The 20,833-nt window shown below is 43.8% G+C and overlaps 1 protein-coding gene across 20 annotated transcripts in view; it reads right to left on the bottom strand.

Annotated features, from left to right (window-relative positions):
- ROBO1 (roundabout guidance receptor 1) overlaps positions 1–20,833 on the bottom strand; it is a 1,078,784-nt gene that overhangs the window by 215,687 nt on the left and 842,264 nt on the right. The window contains exons 1-2 of one of the 20 annotated variants that reach the window (XM_056807841.1): positions 12,128–12,308; positions 11,634–11,753 (exon numbers count right to left, since the gene is read on the bottom strand). The exons of 18 other annotated variants lie outside the window; for them this stretch is intronic. In XM_056807841.1, coding sequence (XP_056663819.1) covers positions 11,634–11,688 — 55 coding nt within the window. In that variant the 5' untranslated portion in view covers positions 11,689–11,753; positions 12,128–12,308. Of the gene's footprint in view, positions 1–5,110; positions 5,844–11,633; positions 11,754–12,127; positions 12,309–20,833 lie in introns of those variants that run through there. One more of the 20 variants, XM_056807835.1, reaches the window with a different exon arrangement.

The raw sequence follows: 20,833 nt of genomic DNA, 5'->3' as shown, positions 1-20,833 counted from the left end.
ATAGTTAGAGAAATCATCTCCTTGTTCCATATGCGTGGTGGTCATAATGCACCAGCACCTTTTCACTGGAAGAGCAACAAATAGGACGACTGAATTTTCTGCTCATTGTTTTTGTTACAATTAATCGATCTTTGGGGCATCGTTAGTTAATTTTAATATATTCATTTAATGTAGTTGGTAGTAGATTTTCTAGACTCACGAGGGAGTCCATTCATGGAAATATGTTTTTGAAGGCCTGCACGGCTGTGTCCGCCTCCTTTAGCAATATCCGCGTGAGCCCATGTCACCTGAAGTGTTCGCTTCTGCTGGAGGCGATCTGAGGTTTTTCCCTGGCTGGAATCTTCAGGGTTCTGCTCCTCGGAGAAGAAACGGCTCCACCTCGTCACCCAACTCTTTTGTCCCTCGTCATTTCCCTGTAAACGTCGCTTTGGGAGTGCTGGATGAGATGAATCTCTCCCTCTTTAAGACTGCTGGATGGGCTTCCTATACTCCCGCCTGTGGCCGGGACTTTTCCGATGAGCAGCGCCACTACAAAGTCTGTTGCTAGCAAGGACGGTCCAGCCTGCTAGTTTCCTAGTCCGGAGCTGCAATCCCTGCTAACTGACCCAATGATCTTCCTTTTTGTCCTACTGCAGAGGAAGCCCCGGCGGCGTTTCTCTCCGGGTACTTCAATGCGAGCACCATGTTCACTCTCTGGAGCGAGCAGCACAGAGGCACAGCATCCCCAAGACTCCTGACATCCCTGCCGATGGGCAGAGATCCTTGTTTCTACTAGTGACAATCGGCATCTCTCAGTGAACACACCTCTTTAACACGGGAAGTTCAGTGACTTTGTGTCAACTGAATTTAGCACAGCATCTTCTCTGCTCACTTCCTTCATCTCCTAAGTGGGGGACAGAGCTGCTGAATAAAGAAGAAATGGAGCGTGGTCTAAAGTCCTATGGAGGCGCCTGCGGGGCTCAAACTGTGGCACCAGATGGACAGTGCACCAGCTCCCCTTAGAGAGCACCAATGTTTTAGCTGAAGTGGAGCCCTGGAGCCCAGGGAATGGCCATCATCAACTGGACATGGATGGGCACCTCTTGTAGGTGTCTAAGGCCTGAGACTCTACAGTTAAAACCCTCTGGAGGGATGTCCTGGCTACTGGACTTCTTAAAAACAATCTCCCCATCCCCTGAGCTTGATGATCTGGATGTGGGTCCCTGGTCCATCTTCTGCAAGTCCATCGTCCTTTCATGTCTTCGTTCTACACATCCGCCTCTCAGAAGGGCGGATCCTTTTCTTTTTCTCCATTTATGTTATTAATGGGTAAGAACTTGCAGCCTCGGATCCTATCTCCTTCTTCACTCCCAGAGGAGAATCTCCATGCTTGGCAGTACGCGAGGCAGGAAATTGAAAGTGCGTCACCTGCAGCAGACAAAGTGTTTGATATTTTCTCGCGGTTTTAAGAAAGGGTCTATTTGTTGTGAGTGTAAAAAAATCACTTCCCCTTTAGCGAGGCCCATCTGGAAATATTCTTAAGCACAGTTCTGTGGAACGTCCACGGAGAAAGCGGATACCGACGTTTGGGTGATTTATTGAAAAATTGTAGCCTAAGATGGAAGTCATCTTTTCTCCACTCCTCGTCGGAGAATCGTGATGCATCTGATACACAGAAATAGAAACATTGATTCGCCGAATAGTCAAGCGGCCATTGCGCTTTGGCTTGCTAAATTATGGACAGGTCCCCACTCCTCTCAACGCCATTAACCAGCAAGAACAAAAAGAGAAAGGGCTTCTTTGGATTCATGCCATTTCCTGCCAACTCCTCCAGGCTCATGCTGGGCAAGGTAGTATAAACACAGCAGAGTCACCCAATTTCCCTGGAAGTTGTGACTAACAGTGGAAGCTATCTATCCGTTCCTGTCTCACTGGGAAGGAAAGCTTCCCTGCTGCTAGCCGGGGCGTATCCCAAACCAATCAAGGGTACAAAAGAGGGAGCGTTTGTTCAGTGAAACATTTCTTACTTGGATGGAGACAATAGTATCGCTCATTAATTACCCAATTACCGCAGATACAAAGAATGGCGAGAGAACTCAGTCTAGGGAAGGAGAATGAAGAGAGCACAATGCAAGCAGAAAGGCCACCTTTCTGGTCATTATATCCATTTTGGGGGTCACGATCCAGTGTGATGGGAACAATTAAAAGGAACCCTGCACATAAATGCTGAGCTCTAAAATACTACCCGGCAATCTCTGTGAAAGATGAACTGCCAAAACAGGAAGAGTTGAAACAGAAGAATGTGCTCCTTTCCACTTTGGGATATGTTCATTATCATGAATGCTCCCGTTTTACTGAAGCAAACTGGGGAGTGGAAAATGGAGTATTCTCATGAAATAGGGCTTGCTCTCTTCATTCGTATGCTCTCGGGACATCTACCAGTCCACAGTCACGGGCCTCCTTCCTACGACCTCCTGCAGCACAGCCTTATGACGACTCCGTCATTCCCGTAACGAGTAACATCCGAAAGGCATCATGCCAAAAGTAACAACATGGAGTTCGCTTCCCATGCAAAGTCCTCGCATTACACTATCGGGCGCAAATAAACACAGTGAATGTGAGCCTCACAGACTACTGACGAGGGAAACACATTATCTTTACTTAAAAGGACAAACATACACTTGGTACTTCCCAGCCGTCTTCTGTTACAAAGAATACATTGTTGGACTCAGTAAGGAAGCAAATGCTTAAGGATCAAGGATGGATGTGCGGGTCAAAGGCAATATTCCTGAGCTACAGGGTCAGTTCTTGAAAAAGGAGCTGCCAGATCAACTTTTCTCTAGTTGACAGCTAGGACTTGATTAGAAAATTAGAATAAAAGAGTTCCCAACCCAAAAGGAGCAAACAGTTGCCATTTCCTAAAAGAAGACTGTTAGAAAAACAAAATGGCTGCAGTAGTTGATGAAAACCAGGACTACCCATCCCACGGAGAGCCTCCGATATCCCAAGCAAGAGTTCATTCCAATGATGAAATACAGGTTTACCAAACAATACGCATGTGCTGTGTGTGAGCCACGAGCTGTACAGACTTCCATACTGTTCTCTCACTCAGGATCCTACCTAGAAAAATGAGTCATCTGTCATGGAGCTAAATGCACTCCACTGCTAATAAACACCCACCTCTAGTTCCTCAAGGGGGCCTTTATTTTGAAAGCAATGATGTGATCAGAACTGTTTGAGTGGTATACAGTGTTCTGCTGAATGAAGCACAGACCACGTGCTGGGACTGTCTGCCAGCCCTTTTTCTTCCGCATTCGATGTCGATACAATTTTCAGTCGCTATTTTCTGACGTTTCCCAATCGCTTGTCTCCTCCTCTCTGCCCCCCCTTGCCAGTCCCCCCACAGGGGTGATGCGTGTGTTCTCTTACAAAGCAGGGTTCCAGGCTCTTCGTAATGTGGATGGATGCGGCTCGCCATCACTACGTTCACTTTGACTGATAACAGTCAGGGCCCTCACAGGGAATCTTCACTCTGTATTTTTCTGCTTACTTCACTTTGCGTCACGTCTCCTTCGTCTTTCCAGGCTTCTAAGAGGACATTTAACTCCCTTCTCCAGGCAGGCACAGTGCAGGGGCCAGAAGAACAAGCCTACCCTCAGGGAGCTGACGTTTTCCCCAGACAAGGAAAGTATCACTTCTAGAAGCAAGGAAGTGAGAGAGAGAGAGAGAGAGACAGAGAGACAGAGACAGAGAGACAGAGACAGAGACAGAGACAGAGAGACAGAGACAGAGACAGAGACTGGAGAGCCCACGTACATGTATATTCGACACATCCGTTCACACTGCTACAATTTTATCTACTGTCCAACGTGCTCCCCTCGAGAGCTGCACACTTCAGTGGAAACTCAGTGACGTAGACAGAAGGTCGCTCTGCGTGCAGTCTGTTTGAAGTGGGGTTTGTGGATGAAGGCATGAGACACTGTTGAGGCACATGAAATCAGAGAGGCCGACAGGAAGCTAGCCTGGAGAGTCGACGTGTTTGGGTCACTCATTCGATCATTTTCAGCTTCCAATTTTATCATTATTAAAATGACAAAGTGCTCAACAAATACATAAAATCTCCACCAGCAAGTGATGATGCCCTAAAACATGGCGGAAGCAAAATTACATTTATTGGATCCCCTTTCATTCCTCTCTGGTCTGCCAGATAATATTTTATACGTTACATTTAGGCAGCTCTTTGAGTCACTCATTTTTCTTGAGTCCCAGCAAGTGTCATCATTTCTAATCCTGTCAAAAGTACAGAGAGAGAAGCAGCTTTGGAAGACCAACTGCCTTTCCAAAAGACAAATCTGTGGAAAAGGTCGTCTCTCTACCACCTATTTTTAGGATAAATAAAGATAGAAATGAAGGTTTTTGTGAAGATGTTGAACAAAAGCTCTGCCATTCAGACCAAAAACTAGATTTAATCAATTTACTTCCAACTTGACCCAAAGTGGTATGAATTAATCTGTCATCCGAAGACCAAGCTCTTTGTCCTCTCGGTTATTAGAATCGGAAGACTGAAAAGAAACTCTCTTCTCTGTTTAAATCCACGAGGCACCAGTCCTTGGGCAGAATAGCTTTGTGGAGCTGTGGGGGAGGATCGTGCTAATTATAGAATTCTTTCACTCAATATTCAGGCCTTCTGGCACACATTTAATTACATGTATTTTTATCAAGTGTGAAGCTCCTTCCAACATACCTCTTGGTTTTCAGAGTTATAAATATATTCTTCGCCTGCATTTTTTCCTGACATGAAAGAAATATTCTCCTCTGATTTTTCATCCTCAGGCTAACTCATATTAGGTCATCCGACACTTGTTTGAAAACAGCCTCCCCCTAACTGCCAGTGATCTTTGATAAGGAAGGAGCTCCACGTGATGGAGAGTCGGAGGGGGCGAAGACGTCTACTTGGATACATCGTGCCCAGACGTACGGCCTCGGCTCTCATTTCTACTTCCTCCCTTGCAACTTGAACCTGTCCTGGAATCACAGAGGGTCGGACCGGGGGCGGAAGGAGCTTTCTAAAAACTACCCGAGATTTAGCTCGTTTCTTTGATGCTGGGACGTTTGCTGCGTGTTTTCTTACCTTTCCAGGCACTTCCCCCATCGTAACTGTACAAGGAAGGGTCAGCTTCTCGGCAGATGGGTCGCTCTGCCGTCTGACACTGGATGTGTCGGGCACAGAGAAAGTGCAGAGACGATTCAGAAAGCACTCCGGAAAGAAGTCCCCTTTCAGTTTCCTGGGGCACGGCGTAAAACTGCGCAGAAAGGGGTGTCGGCGCCATGAAAGCGCGATCCCTCTCCAACCTCAGAGCTGCCTAAAAAGCTGGAGGACAGAACGCTCTTGTTTCGCCGGGAGCAGAACATGGCAAATCGGTCTGTGTTTCTTCATGACTGGAGAATGCATACTGGACTCATGGGAGGGAACTCCAAAAGTCACCCCTTTCTGGCTCATATCGAAAGGGAGGACTGCTTAGAGGAGAATTACATGCCTCCTACACGCAGGAGTTCTCTGCTTCTCCCCTCTGCGCAGAGTCTACATTGATTTACTGATTTGATTTCTGACATCCAATGACTTTGGACGTGAAATCCAAAATCTCTCCCGACTATTCGCTAACAAAGTGCACTTGTACGTAGGGAGGATTTCTCCCTCCCCTCCTCCCAACCATGGACTTTCCAAAGGAACTCCCTCCCCGGTAGCTGTGTCAGGGGAAAGGGGATTTATTGTGCCACGGTGCTCAGATCTCCCTCTGGAGATATCCAATTGTGCCCTCTCTGTTCCTTTGAAGGGGAAATTGATGAGCTTGGTGAATTGTTAGATCTTATTTCTGGACGCTCCAAAGATTTCCACAGAAGAGCTGAAACCTTAGCTGCAGCCTCATCAAAGACCCAATCCCCTCAGCCTGACCCAGCAGGACACAGCTGGCTACTTAATACTTCTTTTTAAATAGTTTCATTTTTTAATTTTGACATTTCTTAACCACGAATACTTTTTAAAAAAGGTAAATATCATCCATTTTCCTGAATCTTCCTAAATTCAAGTTTGTTTATAAACGAGCAGCAGCAGCAGGGACTTATTCTGAAGTCTTGGTTACGGATATTGGGAGAGTGAAAAAGAACCTCTCAAGTTATAGCTTTACATAAAAGGAACTGTACTAAGAGAAATGATACAATAGGGATTGGGCTTGGCATGAGTTCTTTTTTTGCTTGTTTCTCTCACTTATGATCTATATGAACTTGAAGCAACTCTTTAAATTTCCTCATTTCCAAAATGTTGATAATAATAACTTCCCCCAGAAGTATGTTTATAAACATTTTATAAATCATTCTGTGAAATTGTGATTTTAGTTTTTCTTTGATATTCTAATATTATGATTCTTCGCCATAGATATTTTCTATCCTCTAAACAATCTCGAGAGTCTAGATCAAAAAATTTAGGTTAAAAATAAACCCCAAAAATGGTTTATGTGAAAATTCCCTGGTTCCACTCAAAGTATAGCTTTCAAATCTCATAATTTTAAAAATCATTTAGTAGATATGAATTATAAATATCTTAACAACAAAAAGCCTGGAGGGCAATCATATGTATACCAAAATGACGACTGTAGCATTTTTATGGAAACACAAAACTGGAAATGAAATAGATGTTCCTTAACTGGAAAATGCCTGAATAAATCAGGGTACATAAAGGCAGTGGAGTAATAATCTAGCATTTATGTGCACTTTGGTTTCAAAGGACTTTCCGTGCACCCTTTCATTTGGATGTTGCAACAATGCCAGGATACCACAGGTAAACAATACTGGAGAGACGAGGGAAAAGGTGAACGAACTCTAAGTGGCATCCTCATGACCATCTATCATGGAAGTGTCAGCCGGTTCTCGAGTCTTCCTGATATTTGACACCATATCCCCCCCTACAATACTCCCTTATCCATTCCTAAATCAGAGGAAATGACAAATAAGAACTGTAACAACAATAAAATACGGTGCATAAAATGGTGAAAGATAGCCAGACTGAGGAAATCTGAATGAGAAATCTTGGTCCCAGAAAAAAAGGTGATGAAATGTCCTTTGTTCCTCTATAGAGGCACCCTGAAGGTTCTAGAGCAGCTAAGGCAGGTTAGGGGGGTGCAGTAGAGAGAGCATCAGGTGTGGAGTCAGAAACATCCGAGTTCAAATCCAGCTTTAGATACTGACTAGCTGTAACTCTGGGCAGTCACTTCACCTTGTCTGCCTCGGTTTCCTCATCTACAACATCAGCTAGAGAAGGAAACGAAAAAATCCCTCCAATCTCTTTGCCAAGAAGGCCTCAAATGGGCTCATCCAGAATCAGACCTGACTGAAACACCACCACCACCCAAAGAGGCAATATGGAAACACGACCCAGGCTCTGGAGTCAGAGGATCTGAATAAATCTTGCCTCAGATACCCACGTGACCTCTAGTAACTGATCGAGAAGTCAAGCTAGCAATCGGGAAGCACCGACTCTGGGAGACAGAAACACACATGACTGAATTCCCTCTTCCACAGGTGCTCCCATTCTATCCTTAACAACGTGAATGCCATTTTCCTCCTCTGGTTAAGGAAAGGGAAGGCCTAGATGACTTCTCAGTTTCCTTCCAGCATTAACACTGATCACGTTAGCACATGTCATATCGACATTGTCTCGTTGCCCAATTCTACTGAACTTATTCTGTTAAAAAGCGGGTGGCTATAAGAAGGAATCACGAGTTTCATTTAGTTGGCATTTGTCCATTTATAAAGTAGAAGCATTTTTTTAATGTGACTCTTGATAGTTGGGATTTTTCCTTTAAAAATTGCCACTTTATATCCTTTGAATATTTTCTTTTTCTAAATTCAAAACTATCTTGTTTTCCAAATTGCAAGTAATAATCATTTTCAACATAATTTCCCAAAATGATGTCATGCAAACCATTTCCTCCTCTCATTTCCTTTCCCCTCTCAGAGATGGTAAGCCATTTGATCTGGGCCATATACATCTTATCGTGGCAAAACGCCCTTCCATATTGGCCATTGTTGTACAATCGTACTTCTACAAAACAAAAACTCCAAGCTAAAACCAAAAGGACTCGGATGGGAAAGACCTTACTCTTTGATGTGCATCCATCCTATGGAAGAGACCTTTCTCTAGAGGTGGAGAGCATTCCCCATACTGATCGTTTAGGATTGTCCCAGATCACTGCACTGCTGAGAGAGCAGCTGAGGCTTTCACAATGGGTCATCCTACAAGACTGCTATTATTTTGCTTATATCATTCTTCATCAGTTCGTGCAGATTTCCCCATCTTTTTCTGAAATCATTTAGCTCATCATTTCTTATAGCACAAAAATATTCCATCGCTAACATATACCACAATTTATTCAGCCCATTCCCCAACTGATGAACATCCCCCTAATTTCAAGTTCTTCAAGCTACCCCAAAAAGAGCTACTATACTTTTGTACAAATATGTCCTTTCCTCTTTTTTGTTATTCCTTTGGGATAATAGTGATATTACAGGGTCAAAGGGTATGCATAATTTTATATACTCTTTTGGCATAGTTCCAAATTGCCCACTGCAATGTTTGTATCACTTCACAACTCCACCAACAATGCATTCGTGTCCCAATTTTGCCACAGCCCCTCCAATAATGACAACTTTCTTTAACTGTCATATTGGTCAGTGTGACAGTTGTGAACTTGTACCTCAGCACTGTTTCAATTGAGTAATTTAGTATATGTTTCAGATGATTAGATACCTTTGAGGTCTTCATCTGAAAACTGCTTGTTCAGATCATTTGTCAACTTGGAGAATTGGCTTGTATTTTTATTAATTTGACTTTGTTCTCTGCAGATTTGAGAATTTAGACCTTTATCAGAGAAAGGTGTTACAAAATGCTTTGCCATCTGTTATTTTCCTTCTAATCTTGTTGCATTCGTTTTATATGTACAAAAGATTTTATTCATTTCATGGCTTATTATGCATTCTGTCATTTAATCATAAATTCCTCCATTCTCCATAGATCTCCCAGATGAACTCTTGTATGTTCCCCTAATTTTGTTATGGTCTCATTCTCTATCTAAATAATAAACCCATTTTGACCTTATCTTGGTATAAGGTGTAACATATGGATCTATACCTAGTTTCTACCATACTATTTTCTGCTTTTTCCCAGAAGTCCTTTTTAAATAGTGAGTTCTTATTCCAAAGGTTGGGATCTTTATCAATTTTACATGTAGATTTTAGGCCATTTGTCCTTGTTCGTGGTGTATATAATCTATTCTACTGCTCTGCTATTTTATTTCTTAGCCAGGCTGTGACTATTTTCAGGATCACGGCGTAATATTACCACTTGAAATCTGCTAGTGCTAGGGGACACTCCACACTTTTTTCCCTTTAATTCCCTTGATAGTCTTGAACATTTGTTCTTCCAGATGAAATCTGTAATGATTTTTTTTCTAGTTCTATAAAATAATGATAGTTTGATTGTTACGGCACTGAATAAGTAAATTAAATTAATGAGAACTGTCATTTTTATTGTATCCTATTCTGTTATGCTCAGGCTACCCATCCTTCAGCAATTAATATTTTTGCAGCTGTTTCAATCTGACTTTATTTGAATGCAAAGTGTTTTCTAATTGTGTTCAACTAGGCAAGTTGATGTTCCAAGACATTTTATGCTGTCGAGAGTTATTTTAAATGGAAATTCTCTCTCTGGCTGCTGACACACAGAAATGCAGATGACTTGTGTGCATTTATTCTGCATCTTGCTCCTTTGCGGTGTTCTCTTTCCACTAGTTGTTCTGTGGAGCCTCCAGAACTCTCCAAGGACATCATCGGCAGAGATGGCTTCCTTTCTTCACCAAGTCACTCCTCCACTTCCTCCTTCTTTGCTTACTGTTAAAACAAGCATTAGAGGAAACAGCAGAGGTGAGAAGTGCTTCACCCCATCTAACTGGGAAAGCTTCTGCCTCATCTATTGCACTGAGGATACTTGCTGGGCCCTTTGCACGCCTGTGCTGACCGCTTTAAGGAAGTTCTTGGCCAATGCATTCCTCCCCTTGTGGTGCCCTTCTTTGTGGAAGGCTTTCTTGTATCTGCGGTGATTCCCATTGGTTTTCCCAGGACTAAACAACCCTGCATTCCCGTATAGACGCCAGCTGGTTATGCGAACGCTCCTGGGGCATGCTGAAGTCTCCTCCTTGCTAGTGCCGCCTTCCAAACGTTTGCCCCCTCCTACGGGATGGGTCGGTGTGGAGTTCTCAGAACAGGGTTTGGCTGGTGCCCCTCGGGAGGCCTCAGACTAGAGCTGCCCCCAATACCACGAAGCTGCTCGTCTTCCGGACCCATTTTCAGAGCCCTGAGAAGAGCCTCTGTCGCCTGGGAACGCGCCGCCTCTGGGGAAGGGACGAGCCAAGGAGGAAGGACGGCGAGCTGCCAAGTCCCTCCTTCGCCCGGAGCTGGGAGGCCCCGCACAGTATGGACGTTTTCTGCTGGAGGGAGTCTTTAGGGCTTTGGGAGGTGCTCAGTCACGGGCCCAAACCTCGGATGCCCACAGGTGACTTTTGTGGGACTGGACAGAGGGGAGGAGGACGACTATCAGTGGCTGGGCCTGTGCCCCGAGCATGAGGCTGGTGTGGCCAGAATCCCTCTTCTTGCTCTGCCCCTGGCCCCAGCTCCAGTCTGCTCATCCGAGACTCCAGGGGTCCGAGGCTCCCCGGAACGCCGCTGCCCGCCTGCAGTCTCCCTGCTCCGTGGTTCGGTAGTGTGCTCCCCGACCACCCTTCTTAGCAGGGCATTATGGAGTTTCATTAATTCCTATCTGCCTTTCCATGGACCCTCACTGCCTGAGAAGAGAGCCTCAGCGCTGCTTTTCGGTGATGGGTGCTTATGTCGACCCGGGGCCAAGAGAGCCCAACCTCGTAGCCTCATGAGGGCTGGTGAGTCCCAAGTTCTAGGACCCCCTGCCGAGTGGGAGGCCCCAAAGCCAGTCCTGAGAGATCCACCCCGAAGGGAATCTCAGGGCAGCAATGAGTGACCCCACGGTAAAAGACCATGTGCTGTCGGTGGGGGATTAAGGCCAAACCAAGGGATGCTTCTAGTCCCCAGGAGCCTCTCCCAGTCTATCACAGCCTCCTTCCTGGGATCGAACTTGGGACCTTCCCTTGAGGAGACTCCCCTGCTGCCTACTCTTCTTGGGCATTTAGCTCAGGGTCCCTTATTCTGTCTGAACCTGCTAGCCTGAGATTCCCTTCGGGGTGGATCTCTCAGGAACGGGGGACAAGCACAAGCTTTGGGGTCTCCCACTTAGAAGCTACTCCTAGAACTTGGGGCTCATAAGCCCTCACGAGGCTACGAGGTGGGGGTTTCTAGATCCCATGGGGACACTAGCATGTGGTCAAATTTTGTGCAGCTGCCACATACTGCTGGAAAGAAGGCTTCTATTCCTTGTTCTCCCCGTGCCATTCACTTCCTTTACTTCTGGTTTATTGTTTGGTTTCATTTATCCGGACCAGAAAGGGGGGAGTTGAGCCCCCACTAGGATAGTTTTACTATCGCCTCCTGCAGCCCCATTAATTTGGTCTTTAAAGATTGGAGCCTACACCTACCTTTGTGCATGTATGGTATTGCTGTCAGCGAGATGCCATTTCCTTCTGTCCACATGGAATCGAGGAACCCCAAACTTGTGGCCTGGTGGGATCGGGTGAACCCCTGGGTTCAGGAGGAGCCTGTAGGTTGGAGACCCCAAAGTTTGTCCTCGGACCCACCCTGAAGGGAATCGCAGGCTGGCAGGTTCAGACTGAGTGGGGGATGCTCGGGGGAAGGATGGTCCTAGCTGGGTGAGATAAGCAGATGCCAAGGACGCTGGTGGTCTGAGGGAGCCTCCCCCACGGCATCAGACCCTTCCCCAAGGAGAGTCACAGCAGGGCAGGCACCATCCTTTGGAAGCAGCCCTTTCCCTAGAGCCTCGCCTCGGGCTGTGACTCCTTTCCCCAGCTGGGCTGTACCCGGCCCCTGTGCTTTGAACGCTCCCACTTTCCTTGCAGCGAGGTGATGTCCCTCCCCCCCCCCCCACTCCCCAGATGGAGTAGAGGCTCCCCACCTTCTCTCGTTCCCTGCAGCCCGTCCCGGGGCCAGGGGGCAGAGGGCAGGGTTCGTGCCTGTAAAAGTGGGGGCGCTGGGCCAGGACAGACTCAATCCTGGCCGTCCCCCGCCCCCAACGCTTCTGACTGATGGTTCGGCGCCATTTCCAAGGGAACACTTCAGAGATCTGCAGCCATTTCCCTTTGTCTGACATCACGTGGGCTCGGCCGGTCACGCGGTCTCAAAGGCCTTTCTTGTAAACACCCTCTTTTAGAGATGCGGCTGTGAAATGGCGCCACTGTGCACCTCCGCAGGGCAGCCACCGCCCTTCCGCGGTCATCCCCGCCCCCCCTCCATTTCCGCTTTTCTGTAGGATCCTGCTTCTCCCTCTGCTCCGTGGACTCGCCTCACAAGCCTTTGGGGTGTAATCCCCGCCACTCCTTCCCCTGCCTTCCGTCAGCCCTGTCTCGTCTGCCTCGTCTCCTACTTCGTTTAGTTCAGTCACAGGATTGTACAGGACAAAGAGAGCAAGGACTCAGCATCATCCATCACCGTCCTCATCCGCCCCTCCACGCCTCTTTAGATGAGAGGATTTACAACTTTAGCAAAGTTGCAGGATTCAAAATAAACCTGCATAAGTCATCAGCATTTCTATATATCTCCAACTCATTTCAGCAGCAAGAATTAGAAAGAGAAATTCCATTTAAAATCACCCCAGACAATATAAAATACTTAGGAATCTATCTACTAAGACAAACACAGGAAGTATATGAACACAACTACAAAACACTCTCCACACATTTAAAACTAGATCTAAACAATTGGAGAAACATGAACTGCTCATGGGTAGGACGAGCTAACATAATAAAAATGACCACAAACTTATTTACTTATTTAGTGCCATACCCACTGAACTATTAAAAAAATTTTTTTACTGAATTAGAAAAAAACATGAAGTTCATTTGGAAGAACAAAAGATCAAGGATATCCAGAGAAATCATGAAAAAAAAATGCAAAGGAAGGAGGACTTGCAGTCCCAGATCTCAAACTATATTACAAAGCAGCTGTCATCAAAACAATTTGGTACTGGCTAAGAGACAGAAAGGAGGATCGGTAGAATAGACTTGGGGTAAGTGACCTCAGCAAGACAGTCTATGATACGCCCAAAGATCCCAGATTTTGGGACCAAAACCCACCTTTTGATAAAAACTGCTGGGAAAATTGGAAGACAGTATGGAAGAGATTAGGTTTGGATCCATATCTCACACCCTACACCAAGATAAACTCAGAATGGGGGAATGACTTGAATATAAAGAAGAAAACTATCAGCAAATTAGGCGAATATAGAATAGGATACTTATGAGATCTTTGGGAAAGGAAAGGGGAAAGGAAAGACTTTAAAACCAAGCAAGAGTTAGAAAAAAATCACAAAATGTAAAATAAATAATTTTGACTACATCAAATTAAAAAGTTTTTATACAAACAAAACCAATGCAACCAAAATTAGAAGGGAAGCAACAAACTAAGAATCAATCTTCATTACAAAAACTTCTGACAAAAGTCTAATTACTCAAATTTATAAAGAGCTAAACCAAATGTACAAAAAATCAAGCGATTCTCCAATTGATAAATAGGCAAGGGACATGAATAGGCAATTTTCAGTTAAAGAAATCAAAACTATTAGTAAGCACATGAAAAAGTGTTCTAAATCTAAATCTTATAATCAGAAAAATGCAAATCAAAACAACTCTGAAGTACCACCTCACATCTAGCAGACTGTCTGACATAGCAACAAAGGAAAGTAATGAATACTGGAGGGGGTGTGGTAAAGTCGGGACATTAATGCATTGCTGGTGGAGTTGTGAATTGATCCAACCATTCTGGAGGGCAATTTGGAACTATGCCCAAAGGGCGCTAAAAGACTGTCTGCCCTTTGATCCAGCCATAGCACTGCTGGGTTTGTACCCCAAAGAGATAATAAGGAAAAAGACTTATACAAGAATATTCATAGCTGCGCTCTTTGTGGTGGCAAAAAATTGGAAAATGAGGGGATGCCCTTCAATTGGGGAATGGCTGAACACATTGTGGTATATGTTGGTGATGGAATACTATTGTGCTCAAAGGAATAATAAAATGGAGGAATTCCATGGAGACAGGAACAACCTCCCGGAAGTGATGCAGAGCGAGAAGAGCAGAACAAGGAAAACATTGTACACAGAGACTGAAACACTGTGGTACAACCTTATGTAATGGACTTCTTCATTAGTGGCAAAGCAGTGATCCTGAACAACTCAGAGGGAACTACTAGAAAGACCACTATCCACATTCAGAGGGAAATCTGTGGGAGGAGAAACACAGAAGAAAAACAACTGCTTGATTACATGGGTCGAGGGGACATGGCTGGGGATGTAGACTCTAAATGAACATCCTAATGCAAACACCAACAACATGGAAATGGGTTCTAATCAAGGACACATGCAATACCCAATGAAATTGTGTGTTAACTATGGGAAGGGTGGGGATAGGGGAGGGAGGGAAAAAAATATGATTCTTGTAACCAAGAAATAATGTTCTAAATTGATTAAATAAGCTAATTGAAATTTTAAAAAAATATATTACCAAAAAAAAAGAATATCAGGGCAGTTTTCTTTGATAATTTCTTGTGTTATGAAGTTTAGACTTTTATTTCCTATGGCTTTTAAGGAGTCCAATAATTCTCCAATTGTCTCCTGGATCTATTAATCCATCTCAGTTGTTTTTTCAATGAGATATTTCATATTTTCTTCTGGTTTTTTATTCTTTTGATTTTGTTTTATTGTTTCTTGACTTCTCATTAAATCATTAGTTTTTAGTTGCCAAATTCTAATTTTTAAAGAATGATTTTCTTTTTTGAGCTTTTGAACCTCCTTTTTAATTTGGCCAATTATGTCATTATTTTCTTCTTGCACTGCTTTTATTTCTTTTCCCCATTTCTCCTCTGCCTTAATTGATTTTTAAATCATTTTTGATCTCTTCCAGGAATTGAGAACAATTCACATTTTCTTTGAAGTTGTATACATGTTTGTTTCGCTTTCATTGCCCCCTTCAGTGTCTGTGCCTTGCTCTTCCTTTGGCACCACAGACTTTTTCTATAGCTAGATTTCTTTTAATGTTTCCTAATTTTCCTAGCCTTCTTCTTAACTATCACTTTCATCTTAAAGAAGAGCTACCCTCTTAACCTTCAGTTTTGCCTTAACCTCTCTGGGTTTCTGCAAGTTTCAGTTCTTCCAAGATGGTAGGATGGCCTATTGCCTGTGAGCTCGGAAAGCCCCCTCATACTGCTGTTGTGATCACCCCCACTGCTGGTGGCTTGCAGAGCTCAGAGCATGGTGCTACTTTTGATCTCTCTCTGGGATCGATCAAGTCAGGCACACTCTGGATTGCCTTGCCCTGGGGCTTCATAACTTTACCTAGAGCTTGAGTAGGAGATAGTTCTGGGCCTCTGTCTGGTGTCAACTTGAATTCTGGAAGCGCCAACTTTGACAATTTCCATTGGGAAAATCCCAAAGTGACTTTGTCTTGGACTGAATAAGGGATTTCCCGACACCCATTAAGTGTCCTGAATAGGAGTAATGGAAATACTCAAAGGCTCACTCACCCTTTTGGTCTTCGAAGTTTCCCCCATTGTATCAAAGATCCCTTCCCAAGAAGACCAGCACCTGCGCAGGAACCACCTTTCCAGAGCAGTAGAACACTCCGTGATACCCCAGCCTCTTTCCCTGTCTGCTTCTAGGCTGTCAGTGTAGGCTTCGTGGGCTTAATTCCCCAAAGGGTACCCCAGATCCCAGGGTTCCCTTCTTCTTGGGAGCATCATCCCTGCAGGCGATCCTCCAGGAGATGCTGCTCCCAGAGTGCCAGAAGCCTTGGCTCCCTGTGGGGACACCGAGTGGCAGCTGGATATTGAGCACTCTCTCTTTCCTGATTAAAGACTGGGTCAAACACATCTTGTAAGCACTGATTAGTAAAGGCCATGTGAAGTTTTCTAAACACAATCCAGTTCAGTATCTTCCTTGGCTCACTTCGGAGTCCATAACTTCTATTGGATAGACCAGATATTGTACTAGTGGGGAAATCGAGAAGGAACCAAGTGTTGCCAGATGCTTGCGGAAGAGGGAACAGATGAAAGGTAGCACAGCTTCTCCCTCCCCCCAGGTAGAGCTGTTTGACTAGGGCGTCAGGTCTGACTGGAGCTGAAAGGTAAGGGGGAATCCCCTTCGGCCTCTTTCTCCTTAGTTGGTGTATTCTGTAACTCTCCTTCTAGCACACTGAAGAGGTCTGAGTCTTCAGTAAACCCCAAATATCTATTGACTGGGTAAAGGGTTGAGGGACAAACGAGGGAAAAAGGACACAGGAAGTCCCTGACTATGTCCCTCCTAAAACTGGGTTCAGAGGGTTCGAATCGGGAGTCTGGGAGTAAGTGTGAGATCATTTTCGTGTCTTCTGGCTCAGGGTGTTGGCATTTCTTGTCTCAGAGATATGGTTTTGGGAATCTTCTGCAGGAGAGGCTCTTGCCTTCCCCTAAGGGAAAAGTCTATCCTGATAATACCACCGATGAGAGGTCTGGATCTTCTATTTCTCAGCAAAGGATTGAGGGATGTAGGTTGTCTTCTCAGTGAGTTCCTTCTCTCTTCACGTCAAGGAGAGAAGAACTGGGCAGTTTTTCAGCGGCTCCACCTTTTGACGTGGCTGGAATGTTCCGTCCCATCCCCCGATGGCAGCAGAGTCCCATCTCATCTTTTTCTGAGATCCTTTTTCAAAATCCAGGATTTTCATTCATTTCTGGCATTTCTCTCTTTCACAATATACAGACTGAGAGCCAATTTCCAGACTATCCACTTGCATACATATCATAATGAGGAAAATATAGATTCTTTGTCTACTTGGGTATTACTGTGCAGACCATCAGGCCAGATTCTTCAGTGTCTTCCAAATGTCTTGCAGGAAGCCGTGCAGCACCCCAGATCAGGCAGAAATCATTACTTGATCGATATGAAGCCATTTCAAACACCTCCTATGTGTCAAGTACTGTGCCGGGTACTACTGGAACGAATATAAAACAGAAACGGTCCAGGGCCAGCGACCCAGAAGCTTATAATTTCCTTTCAGAATGTGCGTGTGATGAATCTAGGATACGTACTGAACAACAAGAGTCAATGACCACTTTCGTACCAGAAGTTTCAAAGCAGAGGAAGACTAATAGACCAATTTCAACAGTGAATAATGATGCAAAAACGGAGAGAATCCTTAAAAAGGAGAAGATGAAAATAGAGGCAGAAAAGAATGCCCCAACTTGGATTCATACTGGAATACGAGGATGCTTCATTATTAAGATAATATCCAACATAATTATTTCAACAAGTCAAAGTAAAGATACAAAAGATACTTTTAAGGAGAAGATGATTCCTTTTTACAGAGAACGTGATGGTATATTTAGAACATCCCAGAGAATTGCTATAGAAATTGAGAGAGACAATGCTGGAAAATAATAGAGATGGGCTTGAAGCTTCCTCAGTCTCCTAATAGCTACTTCCTCCATCACAAATAATCAAAAAGAACTCCACAGAATAAATGCTAAACATGGCAACAGACGGGAGATGTGAGTGAAGATGAACAGCCAATGATAACTAGGAAGGAAGCCTTCCCTGACCTCACTTTCACAACTTTAGGCCCAGGGACAGAATTGGCGACCGCAGCTTCTTGCACAGAGCTGGCCTCCCTGAGGGTATCGCTGAACTCAGCAGACGGGAGGTCCCGGGAGGAGCGATATCTGCTGGCCCACAGTTAAGGACCGAAAAAGTGGACATCCCAGAGTCTGCAAGTGCCAGGATGAAACGATCACAACTGAAGGACTTTGGATGCCCAAGGAACGAGAAGGGGATCCGTGCCCGTTCGCAGGCTCCAGAAGCTGGAGAGGAGTGAGGAAGGAGAGCACACTGGTGAGTATGGTGACTAAGGGACGAGGACGCTGCAGCTAGTCACTCTCAAGGGAGTGGAGGCCCTGGCAGCTGCCAAAGGACAAAGGCAGGACTTCCCACACCCTTTGGTAGTAGCATCTGAGGTCAATCATGGACCAAGGATTGAGCCAGAAAATGGGTCCTGGAATATAAGTACTGGAATGACTAAACAATATCTTGGAAAAAACAAACACATGTAAGAAATATCCTGAAACTGGAGGTAACTTATCTCATACACACACTGGGACTCCAGCAAAGAGCCAGTAATGAAGTCTAATGGCCTGGCTGCTGAAATTTAAAAAAATAATACTTAGCAAGCAAAGGAGAAATAGTAAAACTAATGAAAGTTATTATGGGGCAGAGAAAACCTCAGCTCAAGAGATAAAGGAGTATTAATACCTACATCAGAAACAGCAAAGAAATACAATAAATGTCCACAAACTCAAAACAGCTTTTAGAAAAACTTTTAAAAGACCTCACAAATCAAATGAGGAAGGTTGAGGAAAAATAAGAAAAAAATGAGAGCAAAGCAAGAAAAGAAAAGTATTAAAGAAGATCATGCAAATGGAAATGGGGATCCAAAAACTCACAGAAGAAAATGTATTTTGGGCTAGGGGAAGCTAAAGGTGTCTTAAAACAACAAGAAATAATAAAGCAAAATCAAAAAAATGAAATCATAGAAGAGAATATGAAACATCACACACACACAAATACCGGATCTGGAAAATAGGTCAAGGAGAGGCAATATAAAAATATTTGGACTCCCATAAAGTTATGATTTTTTAAAAGGGTTTAGAAACCCACACTCACTCCAGGAAATCAAGGAAAACGGTCCAGAAACTCTAGGATCAGATGGTAAAAGAGAAACTGAAGGAATCCGCCAATCACCACCTTAAAGAGAATCAAAGATAGGTTTGATGCATAGGAAATGCATAGATATGTAGGGAAAACACTGTGAAGTTCTGTAGCTCTCAGGTCAGGAGAAAATGCAGTAAACAACAAGAAAAAAGCAATTTAAATACCATGAATAACACAAGACCTAGCAACTCCAATATTAAATGAATGCAGGACATGGAACACAGCATTTCATAGAGCAAAAGAACTGGACTTACAACCAAGAATAACCTATCTGGCAATGATGAGCATAATTTTAAAAGGTTTAAAAATGGACATTCAACAAAATAGAAGAGATTTCAACTAACCCTGGGGTGGAACCTAGAACTCATCAGAAAATTTTATACATCAGAAATAATAAAGTAATGAAAGACTAATCATCAACAACCAACAAAGCCAAAGTGTTGGATTCCTGTATAGAAAAATGTCATCTCTGGCCCCTATGAATGCCATCTTTGCCTGGGTGTTTTAAAAGAGTGTGTATGGGTAGAAGACTCGAAGTCAAGTTGAATGTAATAGAATGAGCCCAGATGGTGGTGGAATAGAGCAGGAGGAGGTAGGGTAGAATAACTATGTCATTCATACATATGTAGGAGGAATGAGTAGAGGGAGTGTCACGGAGAAGGACAGTAGGGGGTGGAAAGCTAGAAGTACTAGAATTCTACTCTCATCAGACCTGAAATCAAGATAGAACAATACACACAAATGGTAAAATCCTTTTTCATGTACACAGAAACAGGAGAGAAGAGGGATGAGATAAGGGAGGGATTGGAAGTTTCCTTGAGGCATTGAAGAAATAAGAGAAGGAAGGGTGAATTAAGATGAAGGAGAGAAAGGGGATATGTAAAGGAAGGAAAGAGAGGCATTCCTAAAGTGGAATACATCTCAAGAAGAGGGGAAGGGAGTGGGTAAGGTGGACTCTAAGGGACAAAATAGAGAGGGATTATTAAATCAAACTCATAACCAAGAAGTAGGATGGCATAGTTGTGAGGATAAGGAAAGGAAAGGAAAGGATAGAACAAGAATCAAAAGTTAAGGGGAAAGGGATAAAGAAGGGGCGTTAGAAAAGGGGGACCAATTTGGAACCAGGAGGGCAAGGGAAAATGACAAGGGAGAATTTTTGAGATGGACTGGGAAATGGAGGACTATCTGTCAAAGGTAATTGGACATGTGAAGAGGGATACAGTGGAAAGAAAGGAAGGGGGAACAAACAGTGAGAAGGAAAGGAGTAGATGGAAATACATAGCTAGTAACTATGACACTGAGTGCAAATCAAATGAATTGACCCATGGGAAGAAAACCGATAGCAGAAAAAATCAACAAAAAGGACCTGATGGTGTGTTTCTATAACAAACAAACTGAAAATTGGAAACACACACAGAAGTAAGGTGAAGGGCTGGAGCACAATAGATGGCGCCTCAGCTGACTCAGAGAAGGCAGGGGTAATAGACATGGTCTCTTATAGTGTTGGGGTTAAAATGGATATAATGGAAAGGAAGAACAGGTTAACTATAATAGGTTGGGGACTATGCATAATGAAGCATTATCAATATTAGACATGTACGTATCAAGTATACTTTGGTATACTTCTAAGCATCCAGATTTTTAAAGGAAAAAATAAATGAGATAGAGATAGAAATAAATAACAAAATAATAATAGTATGGGGTTTGAATTTTCCACTTTTAGAACTAGGCAAATATAAACAAAAAATAAATAAGATATTATTAGTTAAGGATAGGAATAGAATTTGAGATAAGTTAAATAAGAGAGAAAGAAACCAGAGAGCCCCACCACACCTGCATGAAGTTAGTAGCAGATCTAAGTCTAACATAATCCA

Source organism: Monodelphis domestica, chromosome 8 (assembly GCF_027887165.1).
Source record: "Monodelphis domestica isolate mMonDom1 chromosome 8, mMonDom1.pri, whole genome shotgun sequence".
NCBI lineage: Eukaryota > Metazoa > Chordata > Mammalia > Didelphimorphia > Didelphidae > Monodelphis > Monodelphis domestica.
Note: the sequence above shows the minus strand (reverse complement) of the source record. Positions and strands in the feature narration are given on the sequence as shown.